This window comes from Papaver somniferum, unplaced genomic scaffold (assembly GCF_003573695.1).
Source record: "Papaver somniferum cultivar HN1 unplaced genomic scaffold, ASM357369v1 unplaced-scaffold_81, whole genome shotgun sequence".
Taxonomy (NCBI): Eukaryota; Viridiplantae; Streptophyta; class Magnoliopsida; order Ranunculales; family Papaveraceae; genus Papaver; species Papaver somniferum.
Genome location: NW_020651082.1, coordinates 8,643,242 through 8,660,420, shown reverse-complemented (window position 1 = coordinate 8,660,420; position 17,179 = coordinate 8,643,242). Strand labels below are relative to the sequence as shown.

General features: G+C 34.5%; 1 protein-coding gene and 1 long non-coding RNA gene across 2 annotated transcripts; both read left to right on the top strand.

Annotated features, from left to right (window-relative positions):
• Nucleotides 1–7,983: 7,983 nt before the first annotated feature.
• On the top strand, nucleotides 7,984–8,833 carry LOC113345421. Its single transcript, XR_003358166.1, has 3 exons — nucleotides 7,984–8,224; nucleotides 8,397–8,499; nucleotides 8,572–8,833. It is a non-coding gene; the product is annotated as an uncharacterized LOC113345421 (long non-coding RNA).
• Nucleotides 8,834–9,024: 191 nt separating this feature from the next.
• Nucleotides 9,025–10,631, top strand: LOC113345268. The gene is made up of 2 exons (XM_026589058.1): nucleotides 9,025–9,214; nucleotides 10,075–10,631. Exons 1-2 carry the CDS (start codon nucleotides 9,025–9,027, stop codon nucleotides 10,629–10,631), a joined length of 747 nt encoding a protein of 248 aa, XP_026444843.1.
• Nucleotides 10,632–17,179: the final 6,548 nt, after the last annotated feature.

The window sequence follows — 17,179 nt, the reverse complement described above, 5'->3', positions numbered from 1 at the left end:
TTTTTAAAAGTGAAGGTTTTTTCTATAACCCTTTGGAGAGCATAGTAGATACATTTATACCAGAACGATATCACCATTAATTTTTTTTAATTAATCTCGGGTATCTTTCGTAATATCCTAAAATATTTTCAATTATTACGTATCCTAAAAGATACAAAATAATAAGAACATAAACATAATGTGTCTTGTGCTTTTATATTCCTATCCATATATTCACATATAAAGGATTCGGAAAACGGGTCATTTGTCCAAATATTTTTAAAACATGGTTTAAATGGACGAGTAAAAATTATTACGGGTGAAATGGACACTTAAAAAAGTAGCAAAGAGGAAACTAGATTCATCCTGACTTAAACTTAAAAAATAGTTAGGATGAAACTGGCCATCCTGATGTAAATTAAAAACAAGAAAAAGTATTTTAAAATGGGTAGGATGAAACTGTTTACATCCTGATTATTTTTACATTTTTGTCCATTTAAACAGTATCAAAATCTAAATATCCCTTTCACCCAGAAATTGTTGATTTTGGTCTTTTTAACCAATTTTGTAAAGGATTATGAAAATGGAAATATTAACAATTAACGATTGAGGGAAAACAAATTCTGATCAATTTTAAGAAACTATAATATTGAAACAATATATATACATATTACTAAGATTTTATGCTTAATATGATATTTTGCTTTAATTATCAAAATTGTCATTCTGAGGATATATTCGTCTGGATTTTTAAATTAGAAACTATTTTAAAATTAAACATGATTTTCTACAAATTTGATGTCTTTATTAAATGAGTCGTGTTGTCACGCGCACAACCGCGTGACAGTAAAAATGAACTCGCAGGTCTTAACCGTTGGATTGGTATATCGTTTCAGAATCCCAAATCTTAAAGATACCGTCATTATTACCTAAAACATAATTTGTTAGAGATACCTAAACCTTATAACAATTTTAATAGAACCCTCTCTGTAACTCGAACTGCTAAATTTGAAATCACATCAACCTACATTCATTGCCATGGATGTTGTTTCTATCAACACTGAAAGCTAAAATAATGTTGTTTGTCTTGCGCATCCAGTAAAAAACACCATCAAGGATAACAAAATCGTCATATGCAGAGAATTTCCAAGGAACATATGGAGGATTTAAAACATTATACACTTTCCATTCGCCCAAATCAGAAGAAAATACATCGACTTTGAATTCGTTTGCTCTGTCAAAAATCGGTACACGAATAACCTTAAAAGTGGTAGAAATAAGGTCTTCTTCACATGTGAAGCCAGCTGCAACATATTCTTGTGTTGGTGGTGGTGGGAGTGAAACCCATCTCTTAGTGAGTGGATTACATGTTGGGTTGGTAACAACAATAATGAATATCAATTGAATAAGCACAAGTGATACTTAGCTTGATTTGCAGCAACTTGGTGGATGCATCATGTCGAGTAGCATGCGGAGCAAAATTTGATAGAGGCACGTATATAATACGTTATCCTAAAGATAATATCGCCTGCTACTTCTCTAAAAAGAGAGATGATATAGTTTCATTGACGAGTTGTCTCCAGGATACATCTATCATTAGCGTTCCTTCTTGTAGCATACAAGAGGACGCCTTAAGAACTTGGCAGTAAGAAAACAACTCAGTGAAACCACCTTGTTTCACAAAAAAAACTTATAAAGAAAAATGGAAGAATAAAACTTGTTTTCTCTCCTACTTTATTTTTCTACTAAAAACAGAGGAGTCAATGTTGAGTTGTTTTTTTCTTAAAACATGAAAACCAAAACATGAAGGAGTTCTTTTTGGTTTTATCTTTCTCTACTTAAAACATAAGAAGATTTTAATTTTTGTTTTCTCTACTAATCCTTCTTCTACCCCAAATAAGATGAAGACTTTTTCTTATAGTATTTTGAAATCGTTAAGAACAAGAAGGGAATCTTGCATGTGTATGACAAAGGAAAAATGACAAGCACTCTCATGCGTACAAATGGAGAGAAAAAGATTGAGAATCTCATGCTTTTGTAAAAAAAAATAGTGTCCAACTTTTTGTCATGAATAAGAAAACAAAAGATAAATATTCTCAAGAGTGGAAAAGTGGTGATATGAATATGCACAAAACAATGAGAGAAATCAGATAGGATTCCTATGAAAAGTTGTGCCATGAAGTATGTGGGAGATAAGAAAATTAATATTCCCACAAACAAAGTGGAATCATATAACTGTTTTATTTATTCACAAAACTGATTTTTTCATCAATCCCCCACATGAATGATAAAACACGATAAAACACGAGACATCAAAATAGACCAAGGTGTCGTAAAGATTGAACCTTAACTTAGTGAGAAGTTACCGGAACTGCTTATTATAACGGTGAACGCAATATCTTGAACCGCCAACATTGAATGCAATTCATAAATAATAACAACACTTGATATCACAATCGAAAGCTGCCAAGCTCTTGCGGTTGTGTCATTTTTGGCTGTCGGCTAAATCTCGGTTTTAATGAATGTCTCTAGAGAATCAGCTCAAATTCTCATAGGAAGCGGCCTCACTTCCAGTATCCACACAGTTGAGTCCATCAAGAGTGTCCTACCACACCCATCTTTAAACAAGGCCATGGAACTTATTAAGATCTCAATAGATCATCCTATCTCATGCAGGTAGCACTATCACACAGTTACACTATAGGGAGAGAGAAAGATAGTGGAGTCTCGATATCACCATAAATTAGTTGTCTCATTGAACCTTGATCTTGGAGCTCCATTCACAAGGTTGAGTTTCCTTCATGGTGATTTATTTTTATGAGATTAAGTCACATCCCCTTCAATGTAGAGATAACTACCTTTCTTTATAAACCTTTCGTCAAAGGAACTGCAATATTATACTTGGACCTTACAAACTCAAGAGAGATAATACCAGTAGAAAGTAGTTGCTTCAGTCTCTCGTGATTTCTCTGAAGCTATAGACTCTGACTCCATAGTGGATCGAGTTATACTTGTCTGTTTGTATATCTTCCATGACACAGACGCACCTCCAAGTGTGAAGATGTACCCACTAGTGGATTTTGACTCATCTGAGTTATACATACAGTTTGCATCACAACACCCTTCTCTCGCAGCAGGATTTTTCCCAAAACTTAAGAAAAAGTCTGAAGTGCCTCTCAAGTAGCGCAAAACTCTATTGAGAGAATCATGTGATCTTGCTCAGGGTTGCAAATGTACCTTCTCAAACTACTCACAATGTAAGCAATACCAAGTCTTATACAATTAATCAATTACATAAGATTGCTAATTACAAGAATACTCAAAAGTTGAGAAACAGCGTCACCCTTGTTCTTTATCAAGTTAAAAGTGGGTTCACAAGGAGTAGAAGCAGGTTTAGCCTCATCGTGATTAAATTTCTTTAGTATGGTTTCGGCAAAATGAAATTGACTAAGACTATATTCATCATACATGTCTCTTACTTTTATCTCTAAGATTACATCAATAGGGTCTAAGTCTTTTATGTCAAAATTCTCATTCAACATGCTTTTAGTGGTATTAATTAAAAAAAAAATGTTATTGTCTAATATGAGCATATCATCAACATGCAGGCATACGGTAACATAAGCATCATCCTCAGATTTAATGTAAACACATTTATCAGATTTATTAATCTTAACCACTAGACATCATTACATGATCAAACTTTTCATGCCTCAGTTTAGGTGCTTATTTCAAACCAAATAGAAATTTAATCAATTTGCATACTTTGTTCTCACAAAAAAACCTTTAGGTTGGTACATATAAATTTCTACATTCAATTCACCATTTAAAGTTGCAGTCTTAACATCCATACGATGTATATATTCGAATCATGAGTAAAAGCAATAATAATCATCATCCTAACAGAAGTGATTCAAGTGACAGGTGAATAAGTCTCAAAGAAATTTATTCCTTACTTTTTGGTTATAGCATTTAGCCATAACCTTACTAGTTATTTCTCTCTAGTCCAATATGTACCAAGGTCTCCTTTTGAAGACTTTTCCAGAAGAACATATAATTTCCTTGTGGGTCCAGTGTTCAGACTCTACCATATGAGTCACATAGACGAGGCTAAAACTTGTCTCAGTTCTAATTCTCTTTCTTCTACTAGTTTCAGTCTCAACATCTTAAGACGGGGTTGACTAGTTGAAGGAACATATGCGAGACAATCATGTACTTTTTTCGAGGTCCAATCCTCAAAGCAATTAAGAGTTCAAAAAACAAAACATCTCTAGATTGCACTACAATATACATACCAATGTTATCAATGTCAAATCTTATGACCATTAACTTATGCACACTAGCATGCTTAGGATAAGTTAGGAATACACAATCCATAATCTTAGGTCAAATTTTGATTTGCTTGAGAGGCGAAATAGTCAATACACCCACCCCACATTTTTAGGTATACAGGTCAAGAACATAAAAATAGGTTATGCACCTTGCACAATCTTCTTGACAGATTAAAATAGATATTTTTATTTTACGCCCCCACAATTATCAGGATTTCTCAACATGCTGCGATATTGTGTCATTTAACACACGCCACATAATCAAATTATGATTTAACATGTTCATGTGTTAATTATCAATTAATATCATACAAGTTTCACTTTATCTATTAATTCCTCAAGTTTTCTTATGCTGAGAGTTCAAAGCACTGTATGAACTAATTTCCAAATATCATATCTCATAGTAAGGCAGATAACAATTGGAAATTATATTTAAAGTACAACGCACATGTGGAGAACAATAGTTTCCGTACCTGAAATCCTTTTACCTATTTTCTTTCAACTGTTTTGATAGTTGAGTTTTTTCAAAGAAATGCTTTCATACCTTGGTCCTTTTGGTAGAAGACTCACACGCTTCTTCTGGAACACGCATTATAACATTCCCAGCAAACCAACCTTCTTGTTGGATCAAGTAATTGTACCTCAACATTAGATTCAAACAATCATTAGTAGGTCACAAAATATTGGTACTTAAAACCATATGCTTTGTGTATTCACAAATCAATTTAAGTATACAAACTTTTTGTTGCACCACAATTGTTAACCAAACATGTGATTTAAGCAAATTGATGTTACACAAAAATATATAATCTAATTGATTTTTAACACAAACAAAGTTGGTACACAACTGATTAAAATCATATTATTCCTTGACAAAGTTAATACATATTTATCTCTATAAAAGGTTATTGCTCATGTCATAGGAATAGATTGCAAGATACATGCTTGAGTTATCATGAGAATTAAACTTCAACTAAATATTTTTTAAATAATAACTATTACAGGTTCCCATGATATGCCCAAAGTGAGAGAAAATCACTAATCAAAGGTTGCTAGACATAATCAAGAGATTACACACATTTTACGTTTTCTGGACAGAATGCACAACAATTTTCCAAATACTTTATCTCTCAAACCGTATATCCAAATTAGATAAATCAAAAGGGGGCTTAAAGATAAGATCCGGAACTAAATATTTTATTTGTATAAACATTTTCAAAAACTCATAGTTATGCCAGAATAAATTAAGTTTTAAGCAGATTTGTAAAATATGTACAAAATACTTTTACAACTCCAAAAATCATAAAACTTGGTGGGGTGAACAATAAATATGTCTACTAGTTGTTATAAAAAGCATTCAACAAAAATTTTCTTGAGTTAAGAGATAAACCCAAAACTCTACAACTCAATACATATAACTTTAACTTTTGTTCTTTCACTATTTTTGTAAAATATTAAAAAATATTTTTACAATTCCAAAAATTACGTAATTTGGTGAGGGTATCAATCAATATGTATACTACAACTTGGTAAAAGGATTTAACAAAATTCCTTATGAGTTAAGAGATAAACGCAAAACTCTACAACTCAACAAACTTTTAATTATTATTTTTTTCTTCACTAAAAAGAGGAACATCTTTAGTTTTCCAAAGTTAGTCAAACACCAATTATAAATAAACCAATCAATCTATATTATTGAAGCCAAATGCTTTGTGACTTTTTCCACTAAACTTAGTAGTTTATTGCTCAACAATATTTTTTCTTTATTGTACAAAATATAGACTAACGCATCGTCTTTGGATGGTAAGGATGTTTGCATGGATGTTACAGGGATTTCTCCCTTCACAGGTGAAGGCATTCGCTCTTTTGTTCCGGGCAAAGCTATTTCTAATATTGTTGCTCAAAAATACACTAAATACTTGGATAAATGTGTTTCACTTGGATATGGTCTTGGTGTCTTAGCTTTCTCTACCGTAGGAGAACTAGGTGATGATACTTTATGTTTTTTTAAGAGTCTGAAGAACTTCTTAGTTAGTAATGATGCTAGTAGTGGTGTTGGTAGCTTTGTTTTTCATAGATTAGGTATCGCTATTCAAAAAGGTGTTGGACCCCAGCTTGTTGCTAGGTTACCAACCAAAAGTATGTAATTTTCCAAAATATCTAGTTAATAATGTTAGTTATGTATTGGATAATAATTAAAATATGAGAATAATATTTTTCAAAATAAATTAAAGGGTTATTTAGCGTTTGGTATCAGCAAATGTCCAACACCTAGCTTTGGTACCCATTATATGGAATATTAAGGGTTGGTACCTAAATCAAAAGTTGACTATCAAAGACCTGTTTGACTTGACTTTTTTATTATTATAAATTATTATTTTTCCTTAATGCCCTTCTTGAAAAATCATTGGTAGACTTTCCAACGAAGCTCTTGATTTGGTACAAGTGAGAGCAAGTTAGAACCATGGAATTTGACTTGTCCCCACTTCTAATCACGTAAGAGTGAATTTGCTTCCCTGGTCGATCAAAAGAAACCAAATCTGTGTTAGTCATTTTCACGAACACTTCTTTAGCAAACTCTAAAACCCAACTTTTCTTTCCATACATTTGTCAAAGAATTGGAAATAAACAAATCTAAATCAAACCCATTTTTAATCAACCTCAAATGGATTTTTAATCCTCAACAACAACAATCAAAGACAAGACTCGGTTACCAGTGGGTAAGAAAAATTACTTGTGGATTAGTCTAGGAGTGAGTTGGGAGAGTTTAATGTATTTTGGATTTTTGGGATTTTGGAGGAGTGTAAGAGACTATAGGGAGATTGAGAGACTCTCCCAAAATCTCTACTCTTTTGGAAAATTTGGAGTGAGGCAAAAATACTCTGTAAACTCCCTATAATGTAGTTGCAGATTTCCCTAAAACACACCCTTCACAAGAATTAATAGTATTTTCCACGTTATATGATGATCAATTTGGATTTTATTGATGAATTTCTCTAATTTTTATAGAAATTATCTAATTAAGAAAGTTACAGACACTTTTCAATTTTATCTCTCCTCTCGGCTTACCCTCTCTCAAGGATACTCAACCCTTTACATAGGGTATTACATAGTGGATGACAGCTAAGATAACCTTTATTTTCGGATCTAACTTGCGACAGTACCGCAAGTTTAAAATGCTTAATCTCGCAGGGATCTTCAATCTCGCCAAGTCTTCACACTTTTCTCATGATACTCCTGACATCATCTATTACATCATTCTATTAATAGTCTGCAAAATAGTCGCAAGCACTTCCTTATTTGTAACTTCGCAAGATAAGGAAACGATTGAATCTCGATTACTAATAATTATATTGTGTGATATTTGGATCCTACATCTTGCCTCTTTTTCCTTGAATATTGCTGGAAGAGCACTCTTTAAGGAAAAATCCATTTTATTCTAGAACCCCATTCGATTTTAAGATACCTTGCCTCATATCCTGCGATATTATCGTGTTTATATTGTCGTTATTATTTTTCTGTGATATCTTCGCAATGTATTCCAAAAGTTGTCATTTGCGAGATTGTGATCCTATATCTTGCCTCTTTTCATGCGTGCTCTGCAAAGGGGAGAATGTCATGAGAAATTGTTCTCCAAATTGCCGTAATTGTTCATTCCCAGTTAAAACTTTTTTTCGACAAGATTCCGTGAATTAAGCGTAACCGTCTACACGTGTTGAAAATTTCCTTTTTTTACCGGTACGTTCATTATTACCCGGTCATCCTTTCTGCCTATATAAAGAGGAACTAGGTAGAAATACGATCTTCTTTCTTTACTTCATCTTCTTTGTTTCATCATCTTTGTAAATTCTCACCGTCTGCAACTTTTCTTCAACTGCTTTTCTTTCTGCTTCTGCTTTAATGGAGTCATCAAGGTGAGTTTTTTTTTTACTTTCTTTGATTTTGTTGAAAATTAATCTTGTTCATTAAGATTAATCTATTTAATCTTTTAGATAATTCTCATATTGTTTCTGTTTCAATCAAAATATCTCTGATACTTAGTTGTTTGTCCCGAACCCTAATTTTTCATTATTTTCCATTTTTCAGTAAAAGTACTTCTAATACCAACTTTACCATTCAAAACCCTAACATTTCCAAGAATTCGTAATCCAAAGTACTTGCGAAGAAAAGGAAGTCTACAAACCGCAAGGTAGTAAGAAACGTTATTTCTTTTATCCATAATGTTGTTGCCTCTGTTTCTTATCTGGGTTGTGATTCGCAGGATGATGGTGGTGCCAACAAGCTTCCCAAGAAATCTCAATATCTTAAGGGTGTTGCAACCACTGTTCCATTTTCCAAGTTGAGCTTCTCAAAGTCTCCAGTAGTTCCGACACAATCTGAGCCTCTTCTTCCTATTCGCGAAAATATCACCAGAGAACCCTTTGTCTCAAATGACTTTCCTGTAAATGAGGTTCCTTCATCTACATCGAATGAAGCCTCTCCTTTTCTAACTGTTGACACTTCTCAAACTGATTCAACTTCAATCCCAGTGGTTACTCTTCCTCAGACTTCTCTTTTAGATAATGTACCCGTTGCGAAAGATGATTCAACCTCTCAACTCCCTATCACCGTTCCTTCTTCGTCTGAATCCCCTTTTACTAAAGAAACTGCGGCAGGGGTAGATATTGTTTGCAAAGCTCTATCAAATAAATTAGAAGATATTAAAAGGTCTTTTATGGATCCTGTTAAATTTGGTGCTTGCGAGATCCTGAGTAAGTATTTTGGCTCCAATAAGACATCTTCGCAAGCATCTTTAGAAAAGGAGGTTGAAACTCTGAAGGAGAATCTACGTCTTGAAAGCCAGAAGCTCCAGAACGTTTCGCTGGATTGTAATAATCTTCGCAAGAAGAATGAAGAATTAAGGGGTAAGACCTTCTTAACTTTGTGCTTAATTTTTTTCGATATTTTTATCTCTTCCATAATAATTATTTTAAAGGTCCTTTCTTCGCACGTTAAGTTTTAAATCAGAAACGAGTGATGGAGAGATATCAGTTTGAATCTGCCGCTGAGGAGGCCCGTGTTGATAAAGAAGTTTGGATGGATCAATATAATCAACTAGTTAATCTTTATTCCTATTCTGTCGATCAAATAAATAATCTTACTAAGGAAAATGCTCAGCTATCGCAGCGATATGATTCATTAAATAATGAGATAACTCTGCTTTCTTATTCTTTGACTAAATCTAACTTGAAGATGGAAAATTTATCAGATGAAAACATTACTCTATCCCAAGAGAAGCAGTATCTTTTAAACAAAGTGGCATATTCTTCGCAACAGCTTAGTGTGTATAAAAAGATATGTGATAATCAGGAGGAATCTCTTTTCTCATTAAAAGGAAAACTTAAAGAAGTAACCGAAACTTCTACCGCTGAGAAGAATAAATTGATTCAAGGTAGAATAGCTTCAAGTGTGAAAACAAACCAACTCAAGGAACAATATTCCAAATTATCAGAGTCTTATTCTTCTCTTCCGAAGGAGAATACTTTTTTGATTTCCAAAGAGAAAAATATAGGGTCTCGTCTGAAAAATTTAGTTGGAGATAAGTTTGATGACGCAATGGATAATATGGAGAACATTTTTTCGGATTGGAGTCAATATCTTATTTCGCAAAAGGAAGGTAGTCATAAAATTTTGACTGCCTCAACTATCTTCTATTTGACACATTTTTTATGCTATTTTCTCGCAAATTCTCTGCGCTAACTTTTGTATTTTTCTTTTTTCACAGAATCTGAGAAAGGACTTCGTTCAACTATTTCTACTTTGGAGGCCAAGGTGGCCAAGATTTACGAAGAAAATGCACATCTTACTTCTCTTGTTACTTCTACTCGCGACCAAGCAGAAAGAAGACTTGATTATCTTTCCCATTTCAAAGATATCCAAGATAGGAATCATCAGAGGGAATTTCTTCGCCAAGTTCATCTCAAGGCTGAAGTTCTTGTGAATGAAATCTTGCTGTCTCAGTCTCTCCCTCCTGTGTCAGTTGATCCTTTGGAAGTAGATGATGATGAGATTCCTCGTCCCGCTGATAGTGATTTTGATTATCCGAGCGGTAATGAATCTATCCTTGACGAGGATGAAGAAGGAACTTCTCATTATGATGAAATTCCTCATCAGGATGAAACTCCTCGCCAAGATGAAACTCCTCATCATGGTGAAAAAGATATTCCTTCCACAGACGCTACCGCTGAAGGAAATCCATATGTTACCAAGACTGACGAGAGTGAAAAGAATATTGGAGAACATCCATTATCCCCTTCCAGCGAAGTCAACATTGAAGATTAAATTTTTATTTAAATCTATCTTCTTGTGTTATTCTATTTTCATTACTTTTTTGCGAATGATGTACTCCGACCAACTTTGAGATTTGTATTCTCTTAATTATTTTGTTTGCAAGAAAGATAATGCCTCTTGTTTATGAATTCCTACATTTGCCTCTCATTATCTTTGTTGCATGGATTCGAAAGATAATGTCTCTGATATTTTTGTTGTTGAGAGAATAACCGAAATAACATTTTCCTCTATTCATTTATTGAGTTCCTAAAGTATTCGTGAAGAAGTATTACCATTTCTTGGAATATTTGAAGTTTGAAGTATGTTTGAGGATTAAGTGGATTCTGAAGTATCCTCTTCCAAAAATTATTGTTAATCAAATATGCAAAATTATTGCTCCATACTTTCCGTGCCACATTCTGTGTTCTTTTATAATCTCGCAGAATCATTATGTATTGTTTTTCTCCATGCTGTCGTTATTTGTGAGATTCTGCTACTCCCTTTGCTTCCTCTTCATTCATATTGTATAAGATTAAATTCCTTAGGATTTCTTTGTATATCAATTTCTGGTGTGGTTTTAATTTGCCTTCCTAAGTAAAGGTCTAATTATGCCACCCTTTTTTCTTTCGACAAAATCGCAGGATGTTTTTAGATTTCTATGTAAGAACCCATTGATCTTGCCTTATCTCATCTTTTGAATTCTCGTTGCGACAATATGACAGGCCTAAATTATCTTGCGAAAATAAAGCCCCATGACATTGTCGTCTAGCGACGAAATCGCAGGACGTCCTTACACTTTCGTGCAGTGACCCCTTGATCTCGTCTTATCTTTTTATTTTGAATATCTGTTGCGACAATATGACAGGCCTAAATTCTCTTGCGAAAATAAAGCCCCATGACATTGCCGTCTTTTTTGACACTTATAAGCTCCCTAATGGAGGGTGTCGCCCTTATCATACCCTTGGTTTCCCCTTCAAGGAGACGTACCTCTATCATACAAGGTTGGCTCCTCCCATCCGGTCTTAACAACAACCAATTGTTTTCGCAGCCTCTTATCCCTTTTTCCTATAGGGCTTATGGTTACGAGACTGCACCCTAAGTGGATTTTTCTTCGGGCTGAGTGCAGTATAAGCCAAGACTTTCCAAGAATGGTCAGGTACGCTCCAGACGCCCCAGGCACTCTTGGCTCAACCGTGTACCTCGGTGCCTTGATCAAATTCAGCACTCCTTAGAAGAGTCCCTCAGCCGCCCAAACTAAGTCATAGGCCTAGGATGAGAATCCAAGGTGGATCTCCTGGATAAGTTTTATTGACCCCAAATCTCCATGACTCAGGTTCCAGCTGTGGTATGACTTTTCACTGAGCCATGTAACCAGGTACCCCCTCTTTAGGTCTTACATTTGCCTCTTGCGAATTTTTTATTTCGCGAACTAGGGTGTACGCCATAGTCGGTTCGCCCCATTCTAATATTTCATCAATCTCTGTCTTTAAAAATAAATAAATTTATTTTTGCGAAATTTTCGCAAAACTGAGATCTATTTTTTCATAATATTTTGTTTCATTTTGCGAAATTCTGCTTCATTATTTCACAACCTCTTCTCCTACCAAAATATTCTTTATGGATAAAATTTCTTTAGATATAATCTATTCCATGGTCTGTCGAGTCTATGCCCAATATCTTTACCTTCTGGATCCATTAGTCTATATGCTCCTGTTCTAACTATTTCCTTAATGATATAAGGTCCATCCCATTTTTTTTGCTAATTTTCCACCATTTTCTCGTTGATAAACTGGTGTTTCTCGCAGCACTAAGTCACCAGGTTGAAATTCACGTATTTTGACACGCTTATTATATTCTGTAGCTATCCTTCGCTGATAATTCTCCATGTGTTGTAAAGATTTTTCTCTTTTCTCCTCTAATGCATCCAATTTGCTTAAAATCATTTCCGCGCTAAGATTCTTTTCACAAGCCTCTCTTTTTGTTGTAGGAATAACAACTTCTGTTGGTAATACGGCTTCTACTCCATATGTTAAAAAAAATGGGGACATTCCAGTAGCTTCTTGTCTGGTGGTATTGTATGCCCAAAATGCATTATGTACTTGTTCGCACCATGCTCTGTTATGTCCTTCTAATTTCTTCTTCAATATATCTGCGATTGTTTTGTTTGTTGCTTCTGCTTGACCATTAGCTTGTGGATATAAGGGAGTATATTTTCTTTATCTTAAATGCATTAAGTAGTATTTCTATGTTCTTCCCTTCAAATTGCTTTCCATTATCTGATACCAATTGTGCAGGAATTCCATATCTGCAAATGATGTTTTCGAATAAGAATTTGAAAACATCTTTGTCACGAATATGTTGTACTGCTTTCACTTATGAAATAGTCTGTAGCGACAATTAAATATCTTCTTTGCCCGGTTCCTGGTAAAAATGGTCCCACAATATCTAAACCCCACTTTCCAAAAGGCCACATACTTGTTGAAGATGATAGCGGTGCCCCTGGTGCATGTATTTTCTTTGCATGGTGTTGACAATTTTCACAGCGTCTTGATATTTGTTTTGCATCTTCATACATGTATGGCCAGTAGTAATCTTGCATTTTTTTTCTATGTGCTAAGGATCTTCCTCCGCTATGATTTTCAGCATCCCCACTATGTAACATTTTTAACACTTTTTCCCCTTCTTCTCGTGTCAGGTATCTAAGTGATGGTCCATTAAAAGATCTTCTATATAACACCCCATCCCTTAATTCATAATTTGTTGCACGTCTTTTTAATTTGCGTGCCTCCAATCTATTCCTTGGTGTATCTCCATTTGCCAAATACGCCAGAAGTTCTGTTCTCCAGTCTGCGACGTTGTTAATTTGCTCTCTTTCTCCATCTTTTATTAATATCACATATACATCTTCTTTTTCCTCTTTATTAATTGATGGTGACAAAAGTGTCGTTATTTTTATGCATCTTGCAGTTGGATCTGCCATCATACTTGAAATGAAAGCAAAGGCATCTTCTAATCTATTATCCTTGATATGTGTCTCCATTTTATTTTTGGGATTTTCGCTGATAATTCTTCAACCAAGCTTTTATATTTTTTCAAAGATGGTTCATTTGTAGTATACTCTCCTTTAATTTGGTGAATAACTAGCTGCGAATCACTGGTGATTCTCGCATTTTCCAACTTCATCTCAACCGCGAATTTTAGAGCATGTATCACGGCTTCATACTCCGTTTCATTATTGGTTGATGTGAATTCTAATCTGAATGAAAAAGCCATTTTAATTCCTTCTGGAGAGATTACAACAATTCCAACTCCGTTACCTTCTCCGTTTGATGATCCATCTACCAGTATTTTCCATCTGTCGGGTTCTGTCAATAGATCTTTTGGGTTTCCATATGCTTCTTCTACGTTCATCATTTCTTCCACAGCTTCATCATCTTCTAAAGGAAATTCAGCTAAAAAATCTGCGACAACCTGTGACTTTGACGAAGATAATATCTCGTATTTGATCTCGAAATTTCCTATTTGTGCATTCCATGTTTCAACCCTTCACGACCTTTTTGAACTTTTCATCACTGATTCAATTTACACCCTTGTTAGTACCCTTATTTTGTGTGCTTGGAAATATATGCGAATCTTAAATGCTGCATAAACTATATCCAAAATTAGCTTTTCAATTTTTGAATAATTTTTCTCTGCTGCGTTAAATGTTTTGCTGATGTAATAGATCGGTTTTTACACATCTGCGTCTATTCGCAATAACACATCACTTAATGTGTATGATGTGGTCGCAAGATATATTAATAGTTCTTCTCCTGGTTCTGCTTTTTGTAAAATAGATATATTCACTAGATGTTCTTTTATTCCCTGAAAGGATTTTTCACATTCCTCTGTCCATCTGAATTTTTGTCCTTTCTCAAGTATATTGAAAAAATATTTGCATTTGTCTGATATCGTGAAATGAATCTTCCTAGCGAAGCCAAGAGTCCATTTAATTTTTGGACATCCTTGATTGTTGTTGGGGTCAAAATTTCACGGATTGCTTTTACTTTCTCTGGATCAACTTGTATTCCTTCTTTTGATACGATATAGCCTAAAATTTTTCCAGATGTGACTCCGAAAATACACTTTTCAGGATTTACCTTGATGTTAAAATGCCGCATTTGATCAAAAATTTTCTTCAGATCTTGTATATGCTTTTTAGCCTACTTGCTTTTTACCAACATGTCATCCACATATACCTCTAGTGTTTTATGTATCCACTTCGCAAACACCTTTTCCACCATTCTTTGATATATTGCACCAGCATTTCGTAAACAAAATGACATCTTTGTGTATCAGTAAAGTCCCCTTGGAGAAAAGAGAGCGGTATGTTCTTGATCTTCTTCAGCGAGAGGAATTTGATTATAACCTTTATACCCATCTAAGGAAGACATTCGTTCATTCCCTGTGGATGATTCAACCATATGTGGAATGTCTGGCAATGGAAAACTATCTTTTGGACAAGCTTTGTTTAAATCAGTGAAATCTATACAAATTCTTATCCCTTTATTCTTCTTTGGTACTACGACCAAGTTTGCTATCCACTCTGGATATTTAGCTTGTCTTATAATTCCCGCATCAAGCATCTTTTGTAACTCTTCTTCTATTTGAGAATGATATTGTAGCGCCCTCTAAGCTAGCAGCTGGCTAATCCAAGAGATTAACCAAATAAAGAGGCACCACTAATCTAAAACTTGTACTTAAACATTCAATTAAGAAATCTGCTATAAAAATTTAACCCAAAACTAACTCCGCTCAGAAATATATATACAAGGACTCCTCTCAAATGATACATATACAATATTCATTTGGTTTGCAAACAGAATAAACAATTGTAATAAACATAGCGAAAGCTAACTAACTAACATAAATAAATTTTCGAAGCTTTCATCGTCACATGCACCTCTTGATCTGTCTCTGCAACTGTTAGTGGGAAAGAGTGAGCACATCATCCTAAAAGGGGTGCTCAGTAGGAACAAACATTTAACTTTCATGCAATCATTGGAAATGATTTGAAAACAATTCTTGTTTTCTCCAACTACTAAGCACAATCATATTTCACAGAGGTATACAATCATGTATATGGAACTAACTCCTTCTAATAAATGTGTAATATGGTGAACTCATCCCGCACCTAGATAATAATATGGTGACTCCTCCCACACCTAGATAATAATATGGTGACTCGTCCTGCACCAGTAAATAAAGGAGCAGTATCCTAAATACCACAGATGGAAATTCTCATTTCCAGACAATCAAATGGAAGTACTTATTTCCCAAACAATTCATATAGACAAACAAGCATTGCAATTCCTTTACAATCAATGGAAAGATTAAAGGAAATCGACATTACTTTCGGAAATCAAAGTTAAACAATGCAGGAAAGCACAATCAGACACTGCATGAGTTTGTAAACATAAATTTTTATAAAGAAACCAACAATAATCACAAAAGAGTCAAATATAGATTCCCACCTCTTTTGATGATAGGCCACGCCTACCTCGAGATTCATGTTCCACTGGTTCGTCCTTTGAATCGATCGTTGTTAATAAGACTAATTGTTAATCACACAAGAATTCTAAGAAGCTAGCCAAAATGGCTCATACAAGAATCATATAAGTCTATCAAATTGCTCTAAGCCCATGTCAACTAAACAACCCATTAACCTAAGGCCTGGTCCATCTGAGTCGAAATAGAAATACTAAATCTAAGCCCAAGTACACTAGACTTGGCCCATTATCACAAGGTCTGACCCAACTGGGTCAATCTAACGGTCAACACATGGTCAAAGGTCAACTAATAGTCTACGTCGGTCAAACGTCAACGTCCAGGGTCAATGGTCCAAAGTCTAAATCGGTAAACTGAGTCAAGACTGGTTCAACTCAGTGGGTTAACAAGGTTTACTAAACTCAGTCAGACACTGAGTCAGACAATAACAAACCCGAGCCAGACTGAATAACTCAGTCAGACAGGCCAAAGCTCTACTACAGACTTCATTCCATCCTTTTCTAACAACATCAATATCTATCTCAAAACAGTTCTAACAATGAATCAATACAACAATACATATCCTTAACTTAACTTCATAAATCATTTACAAACAACAACTTTGATTACCTGCAATTGCAGCTTTTAGCAATATATTCCACTAAACTGAACCAGTACCAGATTCTCTAAACACAAATACAATTCTATATATCTCAATGATGTTCAACTCCATCTCATTCCACACAGCTTCTCAAGCAACACTGCTCATTTCAGTTCCTCTAAACTTAATTGCAACTCCTTTAGTCACCATCTCCCTGTAATCCTAATTATATTCATTCCATTTCATCTCAACTTGTAACCCTTAACATCACAACCGCAAGAAACTCAAACACTCCAACAGTAACGCATAAAATTTATCACCACTTCTCAGTCCTCTCTGAAATTCATCATTACCACCTGTCATATTTCTACTAGATTCAACAACCTCAACACTTCATCTTTCACATAAAACAACATCAACTTCTACATCTCAA